The sequence below is a fragment of the Moschus berezovskii genome, chromosome 16 (genome assembly GCF_049115385.1).
Source record: "Moschus berezovskii isolate FMDL1 chromosome 16, NW_MosBer_1.0, whole genome shotgun sequence".
Lineage (NCBI taxonomy): Eukaryota > Metazoa > Chordata > Mammalia > Artiodactyla > Moschidae > Moschus > Moschus berezovskii.
In genome coordinates this window covers 33,969,600-33,994,432 of record NC_142475.1, presented here as the reverse complement: position 1 = coordinate 33,994,432, position 24,833 = coordinate 33,969,600, and the positions used below count along the sequence as shown (strand labels likewise).

At 40.6% G+C, this 24,833-nt stretch overlaps 1 protein-coding gene across 3 annotated transcripts; it reads right to left on the bottom strand.

Moving 5' to 3' along the window:
* Positions 1 to 5,638: 5,638 nt before the first annotated feature.
* On the bottom strand, positions 5,639 to 22,654 carry UTP23 (UTP23 small subunit processome component). 3 transcript variants are annotated; one of them, XM_055432395.2, is made up of 4 exons: positions 22,375 to 22,654; positions 18,205 to 18,379; positions 16,918 to 17,297; positions 5,639 to 6,557 (listed from the first exon to the last, which is right to left on the bottom strand). In XM_055432395.2, the coding sequence occupies exons 1-4, from the start codon at positions 22,560 to 22,562 to the stop codon at positions 6,542 to 6,544; spliced, it is 759 nt and encodes a 252-aa protein (XP_055288370.2). In that variant the 5' UTR covers positions 22,563 to 22,654; the 3' UTR covers positions 5,639 to 6,541. The 3 variants fall into 3 exon arrangements, with proteins under 3 accessions (XP_055288370.2, XP_088700891.1, XP_055288369.2); XM_088844765.1 differs by lacking the exon at positions 5,639 to 6,557 and adding an exon at positions 10,007 to 14,986 and having other exon boundaries at positions 16,611 to 17,297; XM_055432394.2 differs by lacking the exon at positions 5,639 to 6,557 and adding an exon at positions 10,007 to 14,986.
* Positions 22,655 to 24,833: the final 2,179 nt, after the last annotated feature.

Here is a 24,833-nt window from a genome sequence, read left to right as displayed (position 1 = left end):
ATTTTATTAGTTTCAGTCCCTTGATTTGAACACTGTTAGAGCCATTGAGTCAAGTCTAGCGATTGAGAGAATACTGCTTTCCATGCAAAACTGTTTCTCAGTAAGTTGTGACTGTGGGACCAGAAAGAACTTACAGTGCCAAACATGTGCACCACTGAATTTTAAAAACATTTTTTATTCTTAAGAATAGCTATTCTATTTTTCCATAAAGAATAACCACTGTTTCACAGCATGTAAAAAAGTAACAAATATTTATTGCACCCATACTCTGAATAAGGCTATATGCATAAATCATTAACTGTCTTGTTCCCAATATCCATTCTTCCTCCTTAGTAATAGATGCTCTGATTTACCTGGGTATATGGCTAAGTAGAATAAAGGTTATGTTTTCAGTCTCTCTTGTAACCAACAGTGGCCACATGATGCAGAAGTGTCATGTGACAACTACTTGGAACCTCCCCTAAATGACAGTTGGCCTGTGCCCTTTGTCCCCTTTGCCTTGTCCCTTCCTACCAGATACAGAGCTAAAAAAGACACCTTAATCCATGAGTTAACCCTGACAATGAGGCCATGTGCCAAGGACCAACAAGATAGAAGCAGGGAATTCCCTGGCAGTCCAGTGGTTAGGATTCCACACTTACACTTCCCAGGGCCCAGGTTCAATCCCTGGTCGGGGAACTAATATTCTCACAGGCCACACAGCCTAAAAAAAGAAGCAACCTGAATTCTTGAGAATTTTTCCAACTTTTGGAGTTTTAGATGAAAAAAATTCTATCTTGCTGTGGCAGAATGAACAACTACCCCTAATTCTTTGCTCCTCCCTATACCCACATCCTTTTCATGGCCTTGTCATGGGCAATGTGTCTTTACCCTTTGACTGTAGGCTCAACCATGTGACTTCTTCGTGAGTAGAAACAGGGGCTGATTCTGAGACCAGGCCTTATGAGGCCTGCTTGCTGCTTTATGTCTCTTATTTTACCAGAAGAACAACCCTGGTTAGCCTGGCCCCACCCCACCCAAAAAGGAAAGAGGCCATCCCAATTAAACCACAAACCTCAGCGAGTGGCAGAGTTGCCTCAGCTGCCAAACCTGCGAATGATCCCGTCAACTTCAGCCTGCTGCTGCTGCTGCTAAGTCACTTCAGTCGTGTCCGACTCTGTGTGACCCCATAGACGGAAGCCCACCGGGCTCCCCCGTCCCTGAGATTTTCCAGGCAAGAACACTGGAGTGGGTTGCCATTTCCTTCTCCAATGTGTGAAAGTGAAAAGTGAAAGTGAAGTTGCTCAGTCGTGTCCGACCCTTAGCGACCCCATGGACTGCAGCCTACCAGGCTCCTCCATCCATGGGATTTTCCAGGCAAGAGTACTGGAGTGGCTTGCCATTGCCTTCTCCTCAACTTCAGCCTAGGTCAGTCAAAACACAGACAACAACTGTAGAGGATTACTGATTTAAGCCAGTGAGTTAGGCATGGCTTGTTATTTAGGAATACCTACCTGATTTCTGCTTCACTGACTATGCCAAAGCCTTTGACTGTGTGGATCACAATAAACTGTAGAAAATTCTGAAAGAGATGCGAATACCAGACCACCTGACCTGCCTCTTGAGAAACCTGTATGCAGATCAGGAAGCAACAGTTAGAACTGGACATGGAACAACAGACTGGTTCCAAATAGGAAAAGGAGTACATCAAGGTTGTATATTGTCATCCTGCTTATTTAACTTGTATGCAGAGTACATCATGAGGAACGCTGGGCTGGAAGAAGCACCAGCTGGAATCAAGATTGCCAGAAGAAATATCAATAACCTCAGATATGCAGATGACACCACCCTTATGGCAGAAAGTGAAGAGGAACTCAAAAGCCTCTTGATGAAAGTGAAAGAGGAGAGTGAAAAGTTGGCTTGAAGCTCAACATTCATAAAACGAAGATCATGGCATCTGGTCCCATCACTTCATGGGAAATGGATGGGGAAACAGTGGAAACAGTGTCAGACTTTATTTTTGGGGGCTCCAAAATCACTGCGGATGCTGATTGCAACCATGAAATTAAAAGACGCTTAATCCTTGGAAGGAAAGTTATGACCAACCTAGATAGTATATTAAAAAGCAGAGACATTACTTTGCCAACAAAGGTCCATCTAGTCAAGGCTATGGTTTTTCCAGTGGTCATGTATGGATGTGAGAGTTGGACCGTGAAGAAAGCTGATCGCTGAAGAATTGATGCTTTTGAACTGTGGTGCTGGAGAAGACTCTTAAGAGTCCCTTGGGCTGCAAGGAGATCCAACCAGTCCATTCTAGAGGAGATCAATCCTGGATGTTCATTGGAAGGACTGATGCTGAAGCTGAAACTCCAATATTTTGGCCACCTCGTGCGACGAGTTGACTCACTGGAAAAGACTCTGATGCTGGGAAGGATTGGGGGCGGGAGGAGACGGGGACGACAGAGAATGAGATGGCTGGATGGCATCACTGACTCGATGGACATGAGTTTGAGTGAACTCTGGGAGTTGGTGATGGACATGGAGGCCTGGCATGCTGTGATTCATAGGGTCGCAAAGAGTCGGACACGACTGAGCGACTGAACTGAACTGAACCTGATTGATATACCTGGGCTTCCTATGTGGCTCAGTGAAGAATCTGCCTGCCAAGGAGCCTCGGTTTGATTCCTGGATCAGGAAGATTCTCTGGAAAAGGAAATGGCACCCTACTCCAGTACCCATGACTGGGAAACCCCCTGGACAAAGGAGCCTGGTGGGCTCCAGTTCAGGGGGTCACAAAAGAGTCAGACACAACTTGGCAACTAAACAGTAACAGCTGTTACACTCATTCAAGATACTTTCATTTTTACCTATTATTCAGAGCCAAACCAAATCCTAATCAATTTAGATAAAAAGGAGTATAAGATAAAGTCCCAAGTCTTTCAGGAATGTGCAAACAAAAAGGAAAATAGGCAATCTCTATCAAAATACCAATGGCAGTTTTCACGGAACTAGAACAAATAATTTGCAAAATTTGTATGGAAACACAAAAGATTCCAAATTGCCAAAGCAATCTTGAGAAAGAACAGAACTGGACATATCACACTTCCTGACTTCAGACTATACTACAAAGCTATGGTTTTGTGGCACAAAAACAGATATGATCAATGGAACGGAATAGAGAACCCAGAAACAAGTCCACGCACTTATAGTCAACTAATCCACAACAAAGGAGGCAAGAATATACCCTGGTGAAAATACCATCTCTTCAATAAGGGGTGCTGGGAGAACTGGAAAGATAACTGTAAAAAACATGAAATTAGAACATTCCCTGACACCTTATACAAAAATAGACTCAAAATGTATTAAAAACCTAAATGGAAGACCTGAAACCATTAAAAAAACAAAAACTCCCAGAATGAAAGATAGGCAGAACACTTTTTGAAATAAACTGTAGCAGTATTTTTTTAGTTATCTTCTAAGGCAAAGGAAACAAAAGCAAAAATAAATGAGACCTAGTTACACTTGAAAGCTTTTGCATAGCAAAGAAATCCATCAACAAAATGGAAAGATAGCCTACTCAATGGTAGAAAATATTTACAAATGATAATATAATTTACAAATGATATAATCTTTGTGTTACACTGACAATTAGTGATGTTGAGTAACTTTTCATGTGTCTGTTGGCCATTTATATATCTTCTTTGGAAAAAATGCCTATTCAGATCTGCCCATTTTAAAATCAAGTTGTTTTTTTTTAATAGAATTGTGTGAGCTGTTCATACATTTTGGATATTAACAAGGTTGACTATGTTTCCAGCCAATCAGATATCTCCTATTTTTCTCTTCCTCATTTCTTACTTTTTACCCTATAAAAGTTTTTGCTTTCCACCCCATTTTGCAGTTCTCCAAAGGAGACTTTGTGAGGTGTTAAAAGTCCACTTTGTGAGGTGTTAAAATGTTTGTATCACCTAAAAGATTTTCTTTAATTATTTAAAGCCAGAAACATAAAGCACAAAGATTATAGTTCCTAATTAAATTGAATGTCCCCAATGTGCTACTTTAATAAAAATAATTCATATAACTCACTAAATACTTATTACGAGCCAGACACTAACCGAAAAACACTTCTGCCAGCATTTTGTTTCATCCTCAAAAACAAACGCCATAATTCCACACCCCCTCCATATCTGTATAGAAGAGCTGTTTTTAACTAACGTTCATTCCCCTTAGTTTGGAAACACCGCCAGTTTCCTTGAAAGACCCACTTCTCCCTTATACTTACTCCTTGGGGTGTCTCTGGCTCTAGCCTCGTACTCTAGTTCCTTGGTCAGACATCTGAAATTTCGGTGGTGGCCCGATTCCTGTGGTGCCTCCTGTCCTGGTTTGGCGTTCTCATCTAATGCGTGATTCTCACTTTACCCAGCTTAAGGATCCCTTGGAAGACTTGTTAAAACCCGTTCCTAGACCCCGCCCCCAAAGATTCTGATTGGTAGTTCTGGCTCTCAATTTGCATTTCTAACAAGATCCCAGCTGCTGCTGCCGCTGCTGTGGCCTTAGAAACTGAGAGCTTGTTAACCGTATATGGAAGGAAAGTTATGATCAACCTAGATAGTACATTAAAAAGCAGAGACATTACTTTGCCAACAAAGGTCAGTCTAGTCAGAGATACAGTTTTTCCAGTAGTCATTTATGGATGTGAGAGTTGGCACCGAAGAATTGATGCTTTTGAACTGTGGTGCTGGAGAAGGCTCTTGAGAGTCCCTTGGACTACAAGGAGATCCAACCAGTCCATTCTAAAGGAGATCAATCCTGGATGTTCATTGGAAGGACTGATGCTGAAGCTGAAACTCCAATACTTTGGCCACCTCATGTGAAGAGTTGACTCACTGGAAAAGACTCTGATGCTGGGAGGGATTGGGGGCGGGAGGAGAAGGGGACAACAGAGAGTGAGATGGCTGGATGGCATCACCGACTCGATGGACATGAGTTTGAGTGAACTCCGGCAGCTGGTGATGGACACGGAGGCCTGGTGTCCTGTGATTTATGGGGTCGCAAACAGTCGGACACACCTGACCGACTGAAATGAACTGAACTGAAGGACCAGAAACTATCTTACTTAAAATCCACATTTACCCAAATGGCAACCCACTCCCGTATTCTTGCCTGGAGAATTCCATGGACACAGGAAATTGGTGGGCCACAGTCCATGGGGTCGCAGAGAGTGGACACAACTGAGTGACTAACACATACGCTCATGGAAAAAAAAAAAAACCCCACTGAGGCTGAGAGTTGCCCCATTTGATTGGACCTGGAACTGCCTGACTCCCAAACCCAATTTCTTTTCTATGCTGGGTTCTCAATCTGATGGCACATTAGAAACATGTAAGGCACATTAGAAATATGTAAGAAACATTTAATTTACACAAATCTCGTCAAACTAAAGGAATCTAAGTCTCTCGGGTGGGTTTGGGCATTTATTCATTGTTTTTACTATTCCCCGTGATTCTGATGCATGGTAAGACTAACAGCCACTGTCTCACAGCATTGCTTCTCATATATACCTATTTCTTTTTAAAATTAATATTTATTGGAGTATAGTTGCTTTATAATGTTGCATTAGCTTTCACTGTACAGGAAGTGAGTCAGCTATATATTTACATATATCCCCTCTCTTTTGGACTTTTCTATTCAGGTCACAACAATGCATTAAGCAGAGGTCCCAGTGCTATACAATATGTTCTCATTAGTTATCTATTTTATGTAGTATAAATATGTAAATTTTATATAGTATAGTACTGATAACATAGTATCAGTGCTATACATGTGTCAATCCCAATCTCCCAATTCCTCCCACCTGTATGGCAGTCCTAACACAGGTTGGAAAAGAATTTCCAGACACAGAGTATTGCAGAAAGGAGTGAGTTTATTAAGAACAAAGAGCAGAAATAATGTGGGCACTGCTAGTGCAATGGGCTGACACCTCCGGACAGGCCAGGGAGAGTCGATGTTTTTCCTGAATTCGTAACCAATTTTTATAGCCTCAAGTCAAAGAAAATTCCTGCTGGCAGGTTGGCATTACGTGATTGGTTATGGTAATAGGGTGAGTACCAGGGTGGGAATTTTTACCTAATTTGGGGTCAGGAAGCTGGCTGGTAAGGATTGGGGGGGGGGGCGGGTTTGAGCAATGGTTACAAAGGGGTTCACTCAGTTTCAGAGGTGGGCTCCTCTGGAACCCTCTGGTTGGTTCCTGGCTCCATGTCTGTGGCCTTGGTGCAGGACTCCATATCACCACCCTCCTAATCCCCTTGGTATCCATATATTTGTTCTCTATGTCTAGAAAAATACTAAAGGTGATCTTACTTGCAAAGCAGAAATAAGAGACACAATCATATATACCTATTTCTGAATTCCCTTTTCCTTTTTCGGTTTTAGCAGAGTCACTTTCTTCTCCTTTTGTTATTTCTCCAAAGTCACTCCCAAAATTTCAGATGGTCTGGAGTGTGTTTAGCCAGAGCACAGTAGGAACCAGGTACATGATGACAGGACATTACATCCAGAGAGACTAAAATGCTTTCTCACTGCAGAGAGAAATAATGAGGAATGGTATGAAATTGTCTTTTCAGAATGTCAGAGCAGAGTGTGTATCAGTGCAAAGGATAATGACACAGTTGGAAGGACACTGAATCAGACAGCACTGTTGAATGTGGTTAGATGAATGTTTCCTTATAATAGGCTTTTCTTTTGGTTGACAGAGATGGAAAGGAAAGATAGTGTATCTCTGTCCTCTGGGAAGTACTGATGACCTCTGAGAAACAGAGCTCCAGAATTGATGAAGGAGCCCCATAGGTAGTCATGCACTGTAACCACACTTGTTCTAACAAAGAATTTGTCTTATGTGCAACCAAGTGCACACTCTCAATATCCCCAATATGTACACATCGTCATTTTACCACAATCAGAATAATTCATAACACAGTGAAGAGAAAAGTAGTCAATGATTTTAGAAGCATATGAAATAAACAACTTTTCAGTTAGGATACATGATATTTTGCCAATCAAACATATTTCTAAGTATTTCTTCCCTTTCACCAAAATGTTAAGATTCTTTTTTCTAACTACTGGTTATTTCCAAATAGCAAAGTGCTCAAGGAATAAAGTTTTGAGCTATGTATGTGCTATGTGCTGTGCTGTGCTGAGTCACCCAGTCATATCCGACTCTTGCAACCCTATGGACTAGCCCGCCAGGCTCCTCTGTCCATGGGGATTCTCCAGGCAAGAATGCTGGAGTGGGTTGCCCTGCCCTCCTCATGTATGTGCTATATTGGCAAGCAAATTTAAATGGTCCCTATTTTGTCACACAAAAAAGAAACAGTGTGATACAGTCATGATTTAGGAAGGCTAGAGACCCTGGAATATGGGTGATAATAATAGAGTTCATTCCATCCAGTTTGATTATTCACTCACTCACTCATTCAACATTTGGTAAGGACCTAGGTGCCAGAAATGACATCAAGCACTACTGGAAAACAAGGGTAAAATAAAACCATTGTCTTTGAACTTTAATCAAAGAAAAGCCTAGTGATAACTCTAAATGTGTAAAGGTACTATTTGAGGAAATGATGAAACATACAAACCCTAGTACTTCCCTGGTGGGAACAGTGGATAAGAATCTACCTGTCAATGCAGGAAATACGGGTATGACCCCTGGTCCGGGAAGATTCCACATGTCAAGGGCCAGTAAAGCTCGTGTGCCCCAAATACTGAGCCTGCACTCTAGAGCCCTCACGCTGCAACTCCTGAGCCCAAGTGCTGCAACTACTGAAGCCGGTGTGCCTCGAGTCTGTGCTCTACAGCAAGAGAAACCAGTGCAATTAGAAGCCTGTGCACTCCAACAAAGGGTAGCCCCCCACTCACAACTAGAGAAAGCCTGCGTGCAGAAACAAAGATCCAGTGCACAACTAGAGAAAGCATGCACGCAGAAACAAAGATCCAGTGCAACCAAAAAGTAATTTACTTTAAAAAAACACTGAATTATTCTAATCAAGGATGCTACCTACCTGCCCAGATGTCTGGGCTCGCATCATTCTAAGAGGTACAAACATGGAGAGCATATGCTAACAACAAATATGACTTCCAAACATCCATGCGATTCCCAGATAACTTCCTTTCATGCCCTGCTCTTTCTGAATATAGAAAACTCTCTAAGTGCCAGTATGAACATTGTTACATCATACAGCTAAACAGCACCATGCTCATATTGCTCACCATGTAAAATATTGACATTTGCTACTTCAGTTTTGGAGATTAGATAGTTCATTACCTAGGGATTATCATTTTCACATCAAGTTAAACAAAATATCATTGTACAATAGCTGTGGAAAATGAGGATTGTTTGGAAGATGTACCTTTTCAGGATTTACTACCTGTGGAAAGGTTTAGATAATTTGTAACTTTTTGACAATTGAAAGGAACAGATGGTATTTTTCTGACTGCATCAGGGAGTGGATAATGAGCATGAGCAAACTGGCAGAGAGCCACTTGGGGTTCATTTCTAGGAGAAAAAGAAATGAAACATTACCACCCAAAAAGCTTGTCGGTAATTTTTTTTCCTTTAAAGAAACTGGAAACAATTCATACATTTTTTTTTCTTCTTCAGGTGCTCCTTAAAAATATCCAGAGCAGAGATATATATTTTTGTTCAATCCACTTGGTTGTATGACTAATTCATGAGTAGGAAGTATGTATTGTACACCTGTTGTTTAGTCGCTAAGCTGTCTTCAAATCTTTGACAACCCCATGGACTACAGCCCACCAGGCTCCTCTGTTTATGGGCTTTCCCAGGCCAGAATAATGTAGTGGGTTGCCTTTTCCTACTCCAGGGGATCTCCCTGAACTGGGGATTGAACTTGAGTCTCTTGCAATGGCAGATGGATTCTTTACCCAAGTCATTGTATGGTAAAGAATGTACCATTGTATGTACCACTGGGAAGTCCATTGTATACCTACTGTGAAATACTTCTTAACAGTTTTACTGAGATATAATTCACATAACACAATTCACCCATTTAAAGTGTACAAATTCGAGGATTTAATATGCCCACACTGTTGTACATCTAATCACCATAATCGACTGTAGAATATTTCATTACTCTGAAATCCTGTACCCCTTGCCTCCATCCTCTCATCTTCTCTAGCCCCTAGGTATCCACTTTGCCTCTATAGATTTGCCCAGTTTTAACATTTCATATAAATGGAATCGTACACTATATGATCCTTTGTGACTGGTTTCTTTCACTTAGTGTATTTCCAAGATTCATTCATGTTGTAGTATGCATAGGTATTTCTTTTTATTGCCAAATAAATTATATGGATATCACATTTTATTTATCCATTCATCAGTTAATGGACATTTGGGTTGTCTCCACTTTTTATTATGAATAATCCTGCTATGAATTTTTATGTTCAAGTTTTGTGTGGGCATATGCTTCCATTCCTGTTGGGTACATACCTAGGGAAGAATTGCTGGATAATGCGATAATGCTATGTTTAAGCATTTGAGGGATTGCCAAAGCAGCTGCACCATTTTACACTCTCACCAGCAATGTATGTGGGTTCCAATCTCTCCACTTCCTTAACAACACTTGTTATTTCGTATCTATGTAATTATAACCCATCCTAGTGAATGTGAAATGGCATCTAATTTCCATTTGTCTTTTCACTTTCAGAATAATTTTATTTGGGCTATTTTTATATGGGAGAAAAAGGTTGTGAAAACTTCTCTCATTATCTTTAAAGATTATCCTCATACTCAGATGTGATTTTTTTGCCTGATCCCTCCTCACCTCTCTTTATAATAGGATCCCATTTTTCCTTTGAGGAGGACTAAATCTTATCCAATCTCAGTCTATGTAATTTGAGTAGGGCTGACCCCTTGCCCTCTAGCTCCAGAATGAACACTTGAATCAGGCCTGGCTAATTGGAACCTTTAGATCAAGGACTAGTTGGGAAAGAAAAATCATACCAGTCATGTGAAAGAGATAATTTAATACAAACATAAATTAATCAGGTATCAAGTTGTCAACCAGGACACTAAACAGGTAGAAAGAGAACCCTAAAAATTCTGGAGGTAGCAACTGTAGGAAGCAACTTCTGCCCTTAAAGCAAGGGGACAGTGGGAAGAGTTAGAATTATTAAAACAGGACTTCCCTGGTGGCCCAGTGGATAAGAATCCATCTGCCAATGCAGACTGGGGACATGAGTAAATCCCCAGTCTGGGAAGATTCCACATGCCTCAGAGCAACTAAGCCTGTTCATCACAACTACTGAAGCTCTTGTACTCTAGAGCCCATATGCTGCAACTACTGAAACCCGTGCTCCACAATGAGAGAAGCCACCGCAATGAGAAGCCCACACGCCTCAACAAAGAGTAACCCCTGCTCGCCACAACTGGAGAAGGCCCACACAAAAGCAGCAAAGACCCAGCACAACCAAAAATAATGTTTAAAAATTTTAAAGATTATTAAAACAGAATGTGGAAAAGGAGCCCTTGGAGCTGAAATATCTGAGAAGGCAAACTTCAATGTCTCTCAGCTCAGAGGATGGCCTCCAGCCAGCTAATGCTGGCTTTCTGGTGGGGGGTAAGGGGTGCAGGCAATAAACCTGTTCTGTAGGTGTTATAATTGGATTAGGGACTGCTGGTAAGAAACTGCAGCAGCTAGAGTGAAGAAGTGGCACTCTCAAGAACCTCAAGCACCCAAGGAGTCTACAGTAAGTTCACAGGAAGAAGCATACCCTTTCTTCTTCCATCCTCCTTCCAGGTCCTGCTTTAGTGCCCCTCACTGGCAGAATCTAAGAGAAAACTGCCAGCAGAGAATTGTGGTTTGCAGAGTTCCAGCGCCAAAAGGTAGAGCACAGAAGGTGGACTTGGAGCTGACACACCTTTGGCTACTCAGCATTCATGTGCACCCTTCTTCATATTTTACACTTTCATACAATAATTCAACAACTTCCAGTTGTATGATGCAACTGTCCTTCATACAAAAGAAGGTATTCTCACACTTCACAAAATCAGAAGATGCAAAATACTAATAGTCATTGTAGCTATAATAGGCTATGCTAATTACCCCTTAATTTTAATTTCAGTCCCAGCTGAAATTGTTAACAAAAGATTAAATGGTAAAGTTAATCTCAAATAAGAAAAACTCGTAGTGGGTGGGAGAGAGAGGGACTAGGAGTTTGGGGTCAATAGATGGAAACTATCACATATTGCACTCATTTCACACGCTAGTAAACTCATGCTCAAAATTCTCCAAGCCAGGCTTCAGCAATATGTGAACCGTGAAATTCCAGATGTTCAAGCTGGTTTTAGAAAAGGCAGAGGAACCAGAGATCAAATTGCCAACATCCGCTGGATCATGGAGAAAGCAAGAGAGTTCCAGAAAAACATCTATTTCTGCTTTATTGACTATGCCAAAGCCTTTGACTGTGTGGATCACGTTAAACTGTGGAACATTCTGAAAGAGATGGGAATACCAGACCACCTGACCTGCCTCTTGAGAAACCTGTATGAGGGTCAGGAAGCAACAGTTAGAACTGGACATGGAACAACAGACTCGTTCCAAATAGGAAAAGGAGTACGTCAAGGTTGTATATTGTCACCCTGCTTATTTAACTCATATGCAGAGTACATCATGAGGAACGCTGGGCTGGAAGAAGCACAAGCTGGAATCAAGATTGCTGGGAGAAATATCAATAACCTCAGTATGCAGATGACACCACCGTTATGGCAGAAAGTGAAAAGGAACTAAAAAGCCTCTTGATGAAAGTAAAAGAGAAGAGTGAAAAAGTTGGCTTAAAACTCAACATTCAGAAAACTAAGATCATGGCATCCAGTCCCATCACGTCATGGCAAATAGATGGGGAAACAATGGAAACAGTGTCAGACTTTATTTATTTGGCTCCAAAATCACTGCAGATGCTGACTGCAGCCATGAAATTAAAAGACGCTTACTCCTTGGAAGGAAAGTTATGACCTAGATAGTATATTGAAAAGCAGAGACATTACTTTGCCAACAAAGGTCCATCTAGTCAAGGCTGTGGTTTTTCTAATAGTCATGTATAGGTGTGAGAGTTGGACTGTGAAGAAAGCTGAGCGCCGAAGAATTGATGCTTTTGAACTGTGGTGTTGGAGAAGACTCTTGAGAGTCCCTTGGACTGCAAGGAGATCCAACCAGTCCATTCTAAAGGAGATCAATCCTGGGTGTTCATTGGAAGGACTGATGCTGAAGCTGAAACTGCAATACTTTGGCCACCTCATGCGACGAGTTGACTCATTGGAAAAGACCCTGATGCTGGGAGGGATTGGGAGCAGAAGGGGACGACAAAGGATGAGATGGCTGGATGGCATCACCGACTCAATGGACATGAGTTTGGGTAAACTAGGGGAGTTGGTGATTGACAGGGATGCCTGGCGTGCTTCTGTTCATGGGGTCGCAGAGTCAGACACGACCTAGCGACTGAACTGACTGATCACATATAGAAAGGAGAAGCAAAAAGGACCTAATGTACAGCAGAGGGAAACGTATTCAATATCCTGGGATAAACCATAATGGAAAAGAATATTAAAAAAGAATGTATATATGTGTATAACTGAGTCACTGCTGTACAGAAGAAATGAATACAACATTGTAAATCAACTGTACTTCAATAAAAAATTTAAAAAACATGTAAAAATTAATTAGGAAAAGGATAGTATATATGTGTGAATGTATGTATTGTATATTTATACATATGTATACATAACGTATATGCACATATATTTATATAACATTTATATAATGTATATGTGTATGCATATTATATATACATATACACATATATTGTTATTGGGCTTCCCTGGTGGTTCAGATGGTAAAGAATCTGCCTGAAATGTAGATCTGGGTTCGATCCTGGTTTGGGAAGATCCCCTGGAAGAAGGCATAGCAACCCACTCCAGTAATCTTGCCTGGAGAATCCTCATGGACAGAGAAGCCTGGTAGGCTGGCCACAGAGTCGGACACAACTGAGTGACTAAGCACATATAGCTATAGACACATATACACATAACAAGAAAGAAAATACTCATAGCTGTTAGAGACACAATTTATGTAACTGGTCACAAGGTCACATCTGATATTTTAAACGTCCATTATTATATTAGTTGTTTTGCTACATAACAAACTATTGCAAACTTTGCTTACAACAGCAAACATATATCTCACATAGTTTCCATGGGTCAAGAATTCATGAGTGACTTAACTGAGTGGTCCTGCCCCACAGGACAGCCAAGCTGTTAGCTGAGGGCTTCCCTGATGGCTCACTGTTAAAGAATCTGCCTGCCAATAAAGGAGACACGGGCTCAGTCCCTGTTCTGGGCAGATCCCACATGCTGTGAAGCAGCTAAGCCCACGTGCATCACAACTACTGCGCTTGCGCGCTCCAGTGCCTGCGCTCAGTAAGGAGAGAAGCCAGTGCAATGAGAAGTCCGCATGCAACAAGCAAAACCCAGTGCAGCCAAAATAAAGTTTTTAAAAAAGAAGCCCCCAAATGACCTGGTGGCAGTCCCATTGTCCAAATTAATCGAACTATTGTTGTTCCCTTGGTAGAAGCATTTCTCCTTTGGGAACTAGACCCCCCCCAGGTCAGCAAAGCTCAAAGTTGTGAGGGCAAGTAAAAATTCTGAGTGGGTTATAAAACATAATAGTAAGAGGAAGTACTCCGACTTCCATCCTGTAATTTCTGGACCCATGTATTCTAGCTATGGAAGTGACACACCATATATTGACTTCTGGTTCAAATCTTATACTGTGCCTTGTAAGATATTCTTCTAAGAGAATATCCATGCTTTCAAGGTGTTGTCTCCAAAATAGCATTACTTACATAACGACATATTAGAGCAAGACCATTTAATACCACAAATTCCTTGATCAGAAGCAGTGTTGACAGAGTACCACGTTGGCAAATAAGGCATTTGGTTAAGTGATACTGACATAAGCATACTGGGAAAGAAAAGAAGATTCATATACAGAATAGGCTCCTTTCCATTAAGGATACATTTCTATTCCATCCATGATGGAAAGGATCCAGTGTAATCAACCTGCCACCAGGTAGCTGTGACTGGTTCCTTTTAGAAATGGCTGTAGCGCTTTGAAAATATAGGGAATACAGAATCTGAATCTGGTAAACTTCAGAGAACACAAAAGCATGTGTATTTTATCCCCAATAACGCAAGTTGCTATCCTTTAAAGAGGTTCTTAACATTTTCTTTTCCAAACCACAAAATGGATTATATGTGCGTACTCCTACAGCCCACCACTTCCTTCTCTAATTTGTACAGAGAAATAAAGCAAGTAGCACTAGCAATTTTCAGGTAGTGGCAATGGGTAATATTCATTGAAGAACTAGTACAAAGAGAGGAGATCCTTTTCTTACATTTAGAGTAAATTTTGCCAAGAAAAAATACATACGACTAAAAAAATTTTTAAGATATTAAATGTTTCATAATGCATTGTATTTTTTATATTTTAAAAATTACTATTTTATAAAAATGACTTGACTTTCCCAGCTCATCAGTTCTACTAATAGGCAATCAGATAGTACTGAATAAATATAAACCTTGTCAAAAAGAAAAATACTGAAAATTTATGCATTTGAGAATGTTGAAACGAGTATCATCAGTGTACATTTCACTTGCTTTATCACTTTGTCTACATGTAGTAATCTCAACTCTTGTCATTACTGACAAATGTTTTCTCCTCACAAAACTACAGAACTATATTCACCTTTTTCTAGTACTTTCGTTTTCCTTTTTTTAATGTTCCTACATAAACAATTTAAAACAGAATCGTGAAATGACAACAGAAAACACTCACCTGGCTTGAGGTAATACAGCCTATGTGGTGCTCCTGGTGTAAAGCTAAAATTCCAGTTTCCATCAAAAAAGCATCTCTGAATTCAACTGAGAATATTTCTATAGGAATAAATTTGAATTGTCTCATATTTTTAAAAAGTCATTTATTATAGCAATAAATAAGAACTTATTCATGAAGTACTTCATACATGATCATATTATAAGGATACAGATTAAGAACCACTATTTGAAGGTGTCATAGACTCTCAAAGTCAGGAACTATTGATCAATCTAAAAACTTTATACTTGAATCTTACAGTGTAAAAACATTTTAATTTTGGCCTGATGGAAGACTGAAACAATTTGGAAGGGGCCCAAAAAAGAAAAGTTAGATTATTCAATTCCTAACTGAACTATTTAGACATTTAAAAAATAATATATAAAGCCAATCTGAGAGAGTATTATTCCAAGAATGGAAGAGAATTCTTGCCATTGAAGCTAACACGTACACCTGAAAGAAAATCATCCTCTCCACTGGACAAACGGAACTCAAAATGAGTAAAGGGATTTTCCCCCTAGGGTCCTATAAACAATTAAGACTAGAGAATGCTTTATCTTGCTATATTATTGGTACAACAAATATAAGTTTAGACACACTGGTTGAGCCTCAAAAAATGCACCTCCTACACACTCTATGCTCCACCACAGAAGAGGAAACCAAGAGAGTAGAAGAAAGAATCTAGGCTACAGAATAGATTCTCTGGATAAGGACAGGAAATGCCTAGGTGATAGCTGAGCAATATACCTGACAGAAAATGTTTCCACATTGGAGGTCAGAGAGCTGGCTCCAGAAGTATCACAAGGGGAAAGAAATTACCTGATATTATGGTTTTTCCAGTAGTCATGAATACACATAAGCGTTGGACCATAAAGAAGGCTGAGCACCAAAGAACTGATATTTTCTAATCATGGTACTGGAAAAGACTCTTTAGAGTCCCTTGAACTGCAAGGAGATCAAACCAGTCAATCCTAAAGGAAATCAACTCTGAATATTCATTGGAAGGACTGATGCTGAAGTTGAAGCTCCAATACTTTGGCCATCTGATGCGAAAAGCCAATTCATTGGAAAAGACCCTGATGCTGGGGAAGATCGAAAGCAAAAGAAGTGGGAGGTAGGGGGTGAGATGATCAGACAGCATCACAGACTCAATGGACACCAATTTGAGCAAATTCCAGGAGATAGTGAAGGGCAGAAGAGCCTGGTGTACTGCAGTCCATAGGGTTGCAAAGAGTCGGACATGACTGAGCAACTGAACAACAACAATCATAGAGAAAATTATGAGATCCTTCCCAGACTTACTGAATATGGCAAGATCAAGTCAGATGCTAGAAGAAAATGAGCCCATTATTAACTTCGGAAATAACAAAAAAAAGTAATATAAGAAATAAAGTCAACCATAGCATGCTACGTGGTTCAGTAATAAAGTTGATAGCCTTCATAATGAAAAAACTGAATTTGGGATGTAAAAATACTGAAATATTAATATACTAGAAAAATGGTGAAGTAAAATAAGTAAGCAAAATTTTCACTCTTTCCAGCAGAAAGTTAATAAATAATCAGCAGATCAAAAGATAGCAACGTATTCATATTATTTGGAAACATAAAGGTAAATTCTACAACCACTTTATAAGTTGCAGGAGTAAGTTTCCTCTGTGAACATGAAGGAAAGGTGAGAAAGATTACCTCTTTTTTAGTCACAAGCTTGTTGGTACTAGAAGGTATTTTTAAACCATCTCCACATAACGTTGGAGGGTGGGGGATAGCACTAAGACAGAAAGAGATTAACAGCTTTAATTAAAAAAAAACCCTCTAAGTTCTATAAGAAAAGTGAACATGATTACACCTAAACACATCCACTGGTTTTTAAAAAATAATTTTATAATGGCTTGTGGGTCAATATTTATTTATAAAAATAAGTACTTTCACAGTTTCTAAAAGAAATTTATTTTCATATTTGAAAGTCTTTAAAAGTAACCAAAGGACTTATTACCCTTCTGCATTCTGCTTTTCAGAAAGTACTTTTGAGGTAGATCTGCTTCGGATTCTTTTTCTTTTCCTTTTCTTTTCCGAGGCAGATGAGTTTGTATCCTGTGTTTTTTTCTTTTTCTTCAAACAGCTAAGAGGATTGGGGCCACTTACTTTCTTGCGCTTTTTTCTTCTTCGCTGTTCTGGGTCTTTCACTAAACCCTGTTCCTCTTTGAGTTGCTTGATGCTCTGTTTCTCATGCACTGAGACAAGCTGACCAGACTCTACTGCTTTAACAAACGCAATCGTTTTGGGAGAAGGTTTGTCCAAGACTATAGTGTTCTGAATAATAAACATGAGAGGAATTCCAGGCATTTTCTTTACTTTCATAGACAAATTCTGATCCTTTTAAAGAGAAAAATAGAATTATTTAGTTCAAATATAATAATTAGATACCTTAAATAGATTTCTAAGAACTTAAAGAGGACTATATTAAAAATAAAAGATCACCGGTTTTACTTTTCAAATCAGTATGTCTCACTAACGGTAATATATTTTATGACAAAGGAAGAAAAACATAAAAACTGAGCACAGTTAAGCCTCAACAATGTGAACTGGAATTATCAATATTCTATACTGATCAATATTCTAAGACCACTAATTTTCTAGGACCTCGAAATACAAACTAATGCAAAGGTAAATATGTTAGGTAATATCCATCATTCCTACTCTGATACATGTTTCAAGAATGCTCACAGAGATCGGAAGAATAAAGTTGGAACTAGCTGACTCAGATTCTACACTCAGCTCTGCTTCTAACTGTGTAATTTTATAATTCCACAAGCATATTTAAGGAAATTTGTATATATGTGAACTTATTAACATTCACCCAGAGAGTCTCTCCTCCCCTGCATCCCAGTCTTTAAAAGCCTGAAAGAGTTCCATACTGGTAGTATGGTCTCAAATAATATGAAACACAACTTTCTGAATATATGTATTCATATGTAAATATGAATACACATGAATATATGAATACATATATACCTACATATACATAAATAGTATGAAATATAGAAACATGAAAAAACATGTATAAACATAAAATGTAAAATCTTTGCTCTACTTACTTTCAAGAGCCCTAAAACATATCATCACATCTCTGTCAATAATTTTTTATTTAAAAAAAGGAAATTTCAGTAATGAAGAAAATCATTATGCTTAATCCATCTAATTTCTTCTAATGACAAATAGCTCCACATAAAGTATAAACAGAGATGATTAAAATTGACTCTGGGTTTAAAACTGGTGTCACCTGTGTTGCCAGGAAATAATGGTGAGGATTTCCATCTTCTACCATGGAAAGCAGACATTCTGATCCACTCACTGCATTCTTGAAATGGGGACAATTTCGAACCTGGCATTTTTGGGCAATCAGCTTTGCCCCATATAAGTCCTTTCCCAATGTTTCCAACTCTTTTAACACACATCTGGAAAATAAAATGTTATTAGCAGCTCACAATTATAATAGATGCATATCAGTTATTCACATAAAGCAAGTATAAAAAAACAATCTCAGTTCTTTTTCAAAAACTACAAGCCATACAGTAACCATTTCACTCCCAAAAGACCTGGAAAAATGCATACACCAAGTAGAAGGAACTTAATGAACAGCTGAAACGTACTGAGCATTTATCATGTGCAGGCAGCATACTAACTGTTCTTGACATAAATTCTTCCTTATCTCAAAACAGCCCTACAAAGTTGGGCAACTTACTGTAAAATTATCCTTATTTTAGAACAGCTCATTCTGGGAGATTTCAAGTAACACGCCCAAATTCAAACAACTAAAAGTGGTAGAGTGAAATGTGAATCTAAGTAGTTTGACAACAGATGCCCCAACCAGAGTGCTACAGGCTTCTGTTTCAAGTACAAATCGATACACCTTTACAGTAATTTCAGCTCAGAAAACTAACATTCTCAACTCACCAGCTTGTTTAAAAGCAATCACAACTTTCTTTCCCTTTGCGTTTTCATATTAAGGTACTGTTCTTCAAAGTCTTACCAACGTGTGTGTGCTCAGTCACTCAGTCGCGTCCAACTCTTTGAAACCCCATAGACTAGAGCTCACCAGGCTCCCATGTCCATGGAATTTTCCAGGCCAAAATACTGGAGTGGGTTGCCATTTCCTACTTCAGAGGATCTTCCTGACCCAGGGATTGAACCTGTGTCTCCTGCATTGGCAGAGGGATTCTTTACAACTTTACCACCTGGGAAGCCTAATTTCTCATCCACAAATCTGAACCTCCTATGCTGCTAAGTCACTTCAGTCGTGTCGGACTCTGTGCGACCCCATAGACGGAAGCCCACCAGGCTCCCCCACCCCTGGGATTCTCCAGGCAAGAACACTGGAGTGGGTTTCCATTTCCTTCTCCAATGTGTGAAAGTGAAAAGTGAAAGTGAAGTCGCTCAGTCGTGTCCGACCCTTAGCGACCCCACGGACTGCAGCCTACCAGGCTCCTCCATCCATGGGATTTTGTAGGCAAGAGTACTGGAGTGGTTTGCCATTGCCTTCTCCGACTTGAAAATAATGAGAAATAGTGAGTCAAAGGTTCTTCAACCTGAGCCAACCCTTGCCTGTCTCTTCCTTGCCTCATCCCCTTTATCATCCCATTAGTTTATCTGCTTGAAGAGATTTTGCTTTCTACAGTTACCCATTTTGAAGGCTATTTTGAATTTCAGGACTAAATTGCCAAACATTTACTGAATATTTCCCATGGATCGCCTGCCATCAGCTCTTTATCAAATTCACTATGTCTAAAATCAAACTACTTTCCTGTCTCCAAACTTCTCCAGGGCTTGCTAATGCTTTGAATTTATTATCTTCTCACATACCTTGTTTAGAAATTCAAAATCCTATTTGATCTTTGCTTTCTCACTCCCACCTCTACCCTGCTCCATAGGTGGGTAGTTCTGTCTCAGCTTGGTATTTACTTCTGTGACATCTTGTAAAATCCAGGGGTTCCTGCCTTTCTTCTCTCCCATTATTTCTTGACTAGACAACCAAAAAATGGGTTTACCTGTCTTCATTCTCTTGCTTCTCCAACTCACCCCTTACATAGCTGCAGTTATCCTTTCTAGAAGATACTTATCATGTCTGATATCATTTACCTCTTGACACACACCAAGAATTAACAGAATATGCTTTAAAATGGCTTCCCTGGTGGCTCAGATGGTAAAGCATCTGCCGACAAAGCCAGAGACCCGGGTTCAATCCCCGGGTTGGGAAGATCTCCTGGAGAGGAAATGGCAACCCAATCCAGTATTCTTGCCTGGAAAATCCCATAGACAGAGAAGCCTGGGAGGCTACAGTCCATGGGGTCGCAAAGAGTCGGACATGACTGAGCGACTTCACTTCACTTCACTTCATGCTTTAAAATAACCTATCAGCAAGGTTAAGGGGAGTGGGGGAAATAAATGATTAAGAATAGTTATGTCAATAACTGCAAAAGCTGGGTGACAGATATTTTGCGATGCTATTCTATTTTTGTGCATGAAATATTCCAGAAGTTCAGAAGCTAAATTCTTTAGGGGGAAAAATGCAGCAAAATATAATTTCACCCACTACTTCTCAAACATATGTATATTACAGATGTATTTAAAATGTTAATATTTATGACAGACAGAGCTAAATGGACAAGGCTTGCAGACAGAAGAAATCAACTCTGGAGCACAGGCCATCAGGATCTGGCAGTCCTGAAGGCAAAGGGGATCAAAAATTAAGGGTATCTATGTCTTGAGAGTCCCTTGTACTGCAAGGAGACCCAACCAGTCCATTCTAAAGGAGATCAATCCTGGGTGTTCACTGGAAGGACTGATGCTAAAGCTGAAACTCCAATACTTTAGCCACCTCATGTGACGAGTTGCCTCACTGGAAAAGACTCTGATGCTGGGAAAGGTTGGGGGCGGGAGGAGAAGGGGACGACAGAGAATGAGATGGCTGGATGGCATCACCGACTCGATGGACATGAGTTTGAGTGAACTCCGGGAGTTGGTGATGGACAGGGAGGCCTGGCGTGCTGTGATTCATGGGGTCGCAGAGAGTCGGAGAGGACTGAGCGACTGAACTGAACTGATGTCCCATCTGAGGTTCTGCCTGGATGAAATCTGTATGAAGTTCTGAATACAGAAAGCTGTTTATGGAGTTTATAGTGAGAAAGGCAGGACATTAATATCATATGCAGAGTAAGAGCCCATTCTCATGCGTGTGTGGGCGAAGAACTGGATGAATGAGAGTAGTAACTCATTGCTGTGGTCTTACGGTCATTTACATTTTATTTTTTCACTTTTTAAAGGAAATACTCTACAAAGAAAAAAAAACCTACTAAGTTTATGAATAGTAGTTCTTTGTTATGCAGCCTCTATTTATCCTCTTCCCAGCTTCTTTCCCGAGTATACACTGTGTTCTAACCTCTTTCCCTTGCATTTCACAACTCCACTCCTTCCTTCAAGAGTTCTACAAGGGATCTTTCACTCAAAAAATGTCCTTCCCTTCAGAACTCAACTGTGACTGAGCTCAATTCACTTCCTCTATGAAACCGTCCTTGATTTCATCCTCCCTCTAAACAGCCCCACATGGTTTCATCTTACATGTTCCCACACTTTGAGGAAATGGGGAAACTACACTTGGAGTCAAACTATCAATTGGCGGTTGATTTATGCAACTCACTCCAGTATTCTTGCCTGGAGAATTTCACGGACAGAGAAGCCTGGGAGGATACAGTCCATAGCGTTGCACAGAGTCGAACACGACTGAACGACTAACACTTTATGTACTTTTCTGGCCATTCGGTTTGGGAGATCATCCTGTTCATCCAGTTATCCTCTGGCTAGAGCAGAGCCTGGCATATGGTTGGTGCTCAAAAAAGGCAGCTGAATAAACAGAGGACCTTGCACAAAGTTCTTAGCATCGAGTCTGGCCTTGTCTTTCTGGGAATCGAAGACGTTACACCATGAGGCAGTTGGGAAAAGCGTTGCAAACAACCAGCAACCACTTCGAGGAGATAGGTTTTGAGATATCAATAAACCATCCCCATATGCTACACCTCGTCAGACTTCTATAGCAAATTTATAAGTAGTTACGAGCTTTTTGTTTTTTAACAGATGAGTAATTCTAGGCTCAGAGAGATTAAATGACTTTCCGGAAATCACAAATCTGGTAGCACTAGGATCGGAAGCCAGGTTGGACTGAAAAGAACACGCGCTTGTCCTCCAGACTAACGACAAGCAAATACCTCACGATACTACTGTCTGTCTACACGGTAGATACTCGCCCACCCTCCTCCGCGGCCCGGCTAAACTGTCAACTCCTACTGGGCGGGGCGCTTTATCCCTCCAGGTCTCGCAACGGATGCCTGCGAGCCGCGGCCCGGCTGCTACCGCACCGCGGGTCCCCCGCGCCTCCATCCGGACCGGCCAGGCCCACCTGGTGGTGCACAGCTGAGTCTCCGCCATGAGGTAGCGGGGCAACTGCTCTCGCAGCTGGATGCGGCCCCGTAGCGCCGCCTGACAGAAAGTGCCGTCCAGCAGTATCTGGTATGGCTCGCGGACTCCAAAATTATTGCGGAAGAAGCCAAGATGCTTCTTGGCGTGTTTCTGCCTGGTGATCTTCATGCCTGGCTTCCCGGACCCAGGCCACCGGACAACTAGGCAGCTTCGAACCAATAAACCATCCCACGACCGGCAATGTCTGTTTCCCCGGAAGCAAACACCCTTGGCCCCGGAAGCAAACGCCCCCATCGGTCGCCCCGACTTACGTCACACCCAGTCGAGCGCGCGCTTCACCGTGGTGCCCGCGCTCAAAGAGGCACGCCCTCGGAGGCGGAGCTTGCGCTTAAGCGGGAAAACAACTAGACCTGTGATTAAGAGCGTGCATGCGCAGTCAGGAGTCGGACTAAAAATACTACACGCTGGTGGCGCTAGTGCTAAAGAACTCGCCTGCTCCCCTGGAGGAGGGCATAGCAACCCACTTCAGATTCTCAAGAATTAATCTCATGGACAGAAGAGCACACACGCACACGCACACACACACACCCTCTTGTGTGTTACCTGGCACAGCAGCTGAAAAATTGGCGTTATAATAATCAGTGAAAATATTGAGACTTAATATGTCCTAGGCACTGTTCTAGATAAGTTACCTTATATTTCCTCCTTTAATGTTAATAATTCTCAAATGAGGGAAGAAAGGGACCAAAGTATATTGGATGACTGCGATTGGGCCGGTTTGTAATGGTTGCCTTCCTGTAAAGAAGTTGAGCCTGAGTACTAAGGGCACATGCTTCTTTAGTGTCAGAACTACCAGTGGAACCCAGGTCTCCTGCCTGAAGTGCAAGTGTTCTGGCACCCCTCCACATCTCCCCCATAGGACCACTGTCTCTAAAGAGCCAAATGTCCGGGCAAAAATACTACCATTTTGCATTTCTTCTGGAGACCATCCTAAATGACTCACAAGGAGCATTTCAGCAGGACTTCTCAAGAGCTTCCTTTTCCAAGAGTCGGTGTCCCTAAACTAGAGTTCTTATTCTTTCCCTAACCCAAGTCATTTGACCTTGAGCAACTCCCCACAAAAGCTGGCTTCAACTTTCTCACTGTCAAATAGGTCGGCAGGACTAGATGACTTTTAAGAACCTCTTTTATGTCTATAGTCTCTAAGGTAGGAAGATTACCTACTGGGCTACTAACAGGGAGGTACAAAGCAGACCAAAAGTTTATAAATTACTAGGTCAACTTGATTAATGAAGACGGTGAATCTGAAAATTTTGAGTTCCCCAATGACTAATTGCTACATATCTACTTCAATTCTAGGCAAAATAATTAGAAAGTGGGAGTATGGGATTTTGCATGTTTTTCTTTTGACCTGGATCTGTCCCAGATCTAGTTCTAGCAGAAGATTGAAAGAACCAACTCAGAAGAATAGCTTACAAAGTGATAGAGATGTATTATTTGCATTTGGGGTTTTATTTGAAGACACAGGTTTATGAAGCTGGAATTGAAATCTATAATGTAAACCCTGTCTTGATTCCCAGTACAACATCACTCAAGTGGCTGCATCTTTTAACCGAAAATAAATCCAGGAGCTGGAAGCCATGAAGAGTTACTGTAGGACTGGAATCATGGTTCTTGAGTAGAATTCCTCATGACCTTTCAATCTGAATACTCTCTTTATCCCTGTGTGCCAACACCCCACTCTGACTATAATACCACCACAGACAGAGAAAATATACTATCCAAGTCCTGCAAAACAGTTAAAACAGTTTTAAAAACAGACTCACAGATTTATCTACCAGCTCCATCCTTTTGGCAACGTTTCACTAGTAAGAAATATGTGATTCAGGACTAGGGTTGAGTCATGTTCTTTTTTTCAATTTACTAAACTGTAGCAATTTTTTTCAAGGTCTATGTATGTGACAGTGCTATTTGCATAACCATGCCTTATTTGACAAGCAAGAAGACAGTAGATACTGGTGATTATCAAGTTTAAAATGGAATTTTCTGTTACATAAGTGTTTCTCAAAACATGATCCTGGAACATGCAGAAAAGCTGTAAGTATGCTTGTTTAATTTGATTCAACACAAGGATTGAGGGAGAAGGATACTATTCAGAGAGGAGGTGACATTTATTACAATTTCCTGCAAGTCATTTATTATGCATATTAGTGTTCCAGAAGGACTATCTTCAGTAAAGCGTCACTGTTTACCCAATGGGATGTTTTCATTAAGTGGTCTACTGAGTATATCTTTGCCTGATGCCAAATGACCTAGTAATGAAAAAACATTTGGCCATAACAAAGGCAGGAACCAAATATTGGCATTATTGGACAAACTATTTGGATATAAGTTTGAACCTGAAATTTTACTTTGAAAATTATTGTAATATTATTAACT

Excerpts from the sequence above, each read along its gene's own strand:
- UTP23 (XM_055432395.2), bottom strand. The coding sequence starts at position 22,562 with ATGAAGATCACCAGGCAGAAACACGCCAAGAAGCATCTTGGCTTCTTC. Across the intron at positions 18,380-22,374 it reads ACTCAGCTGTGCACCACCAG|ATGTGTGTTAAAAGAGTTGG; the intron begins GTGGGCCTGGCC and ends TTTATTTTCCAG. Across the intron at positions 17,298-18,204 it reads ATTATTTCCTGGCAACACAG|GATCAGAATTTGTCTATGAA; the intron begins GTGACACCAGTT and ends TCTCTTTAAAAG.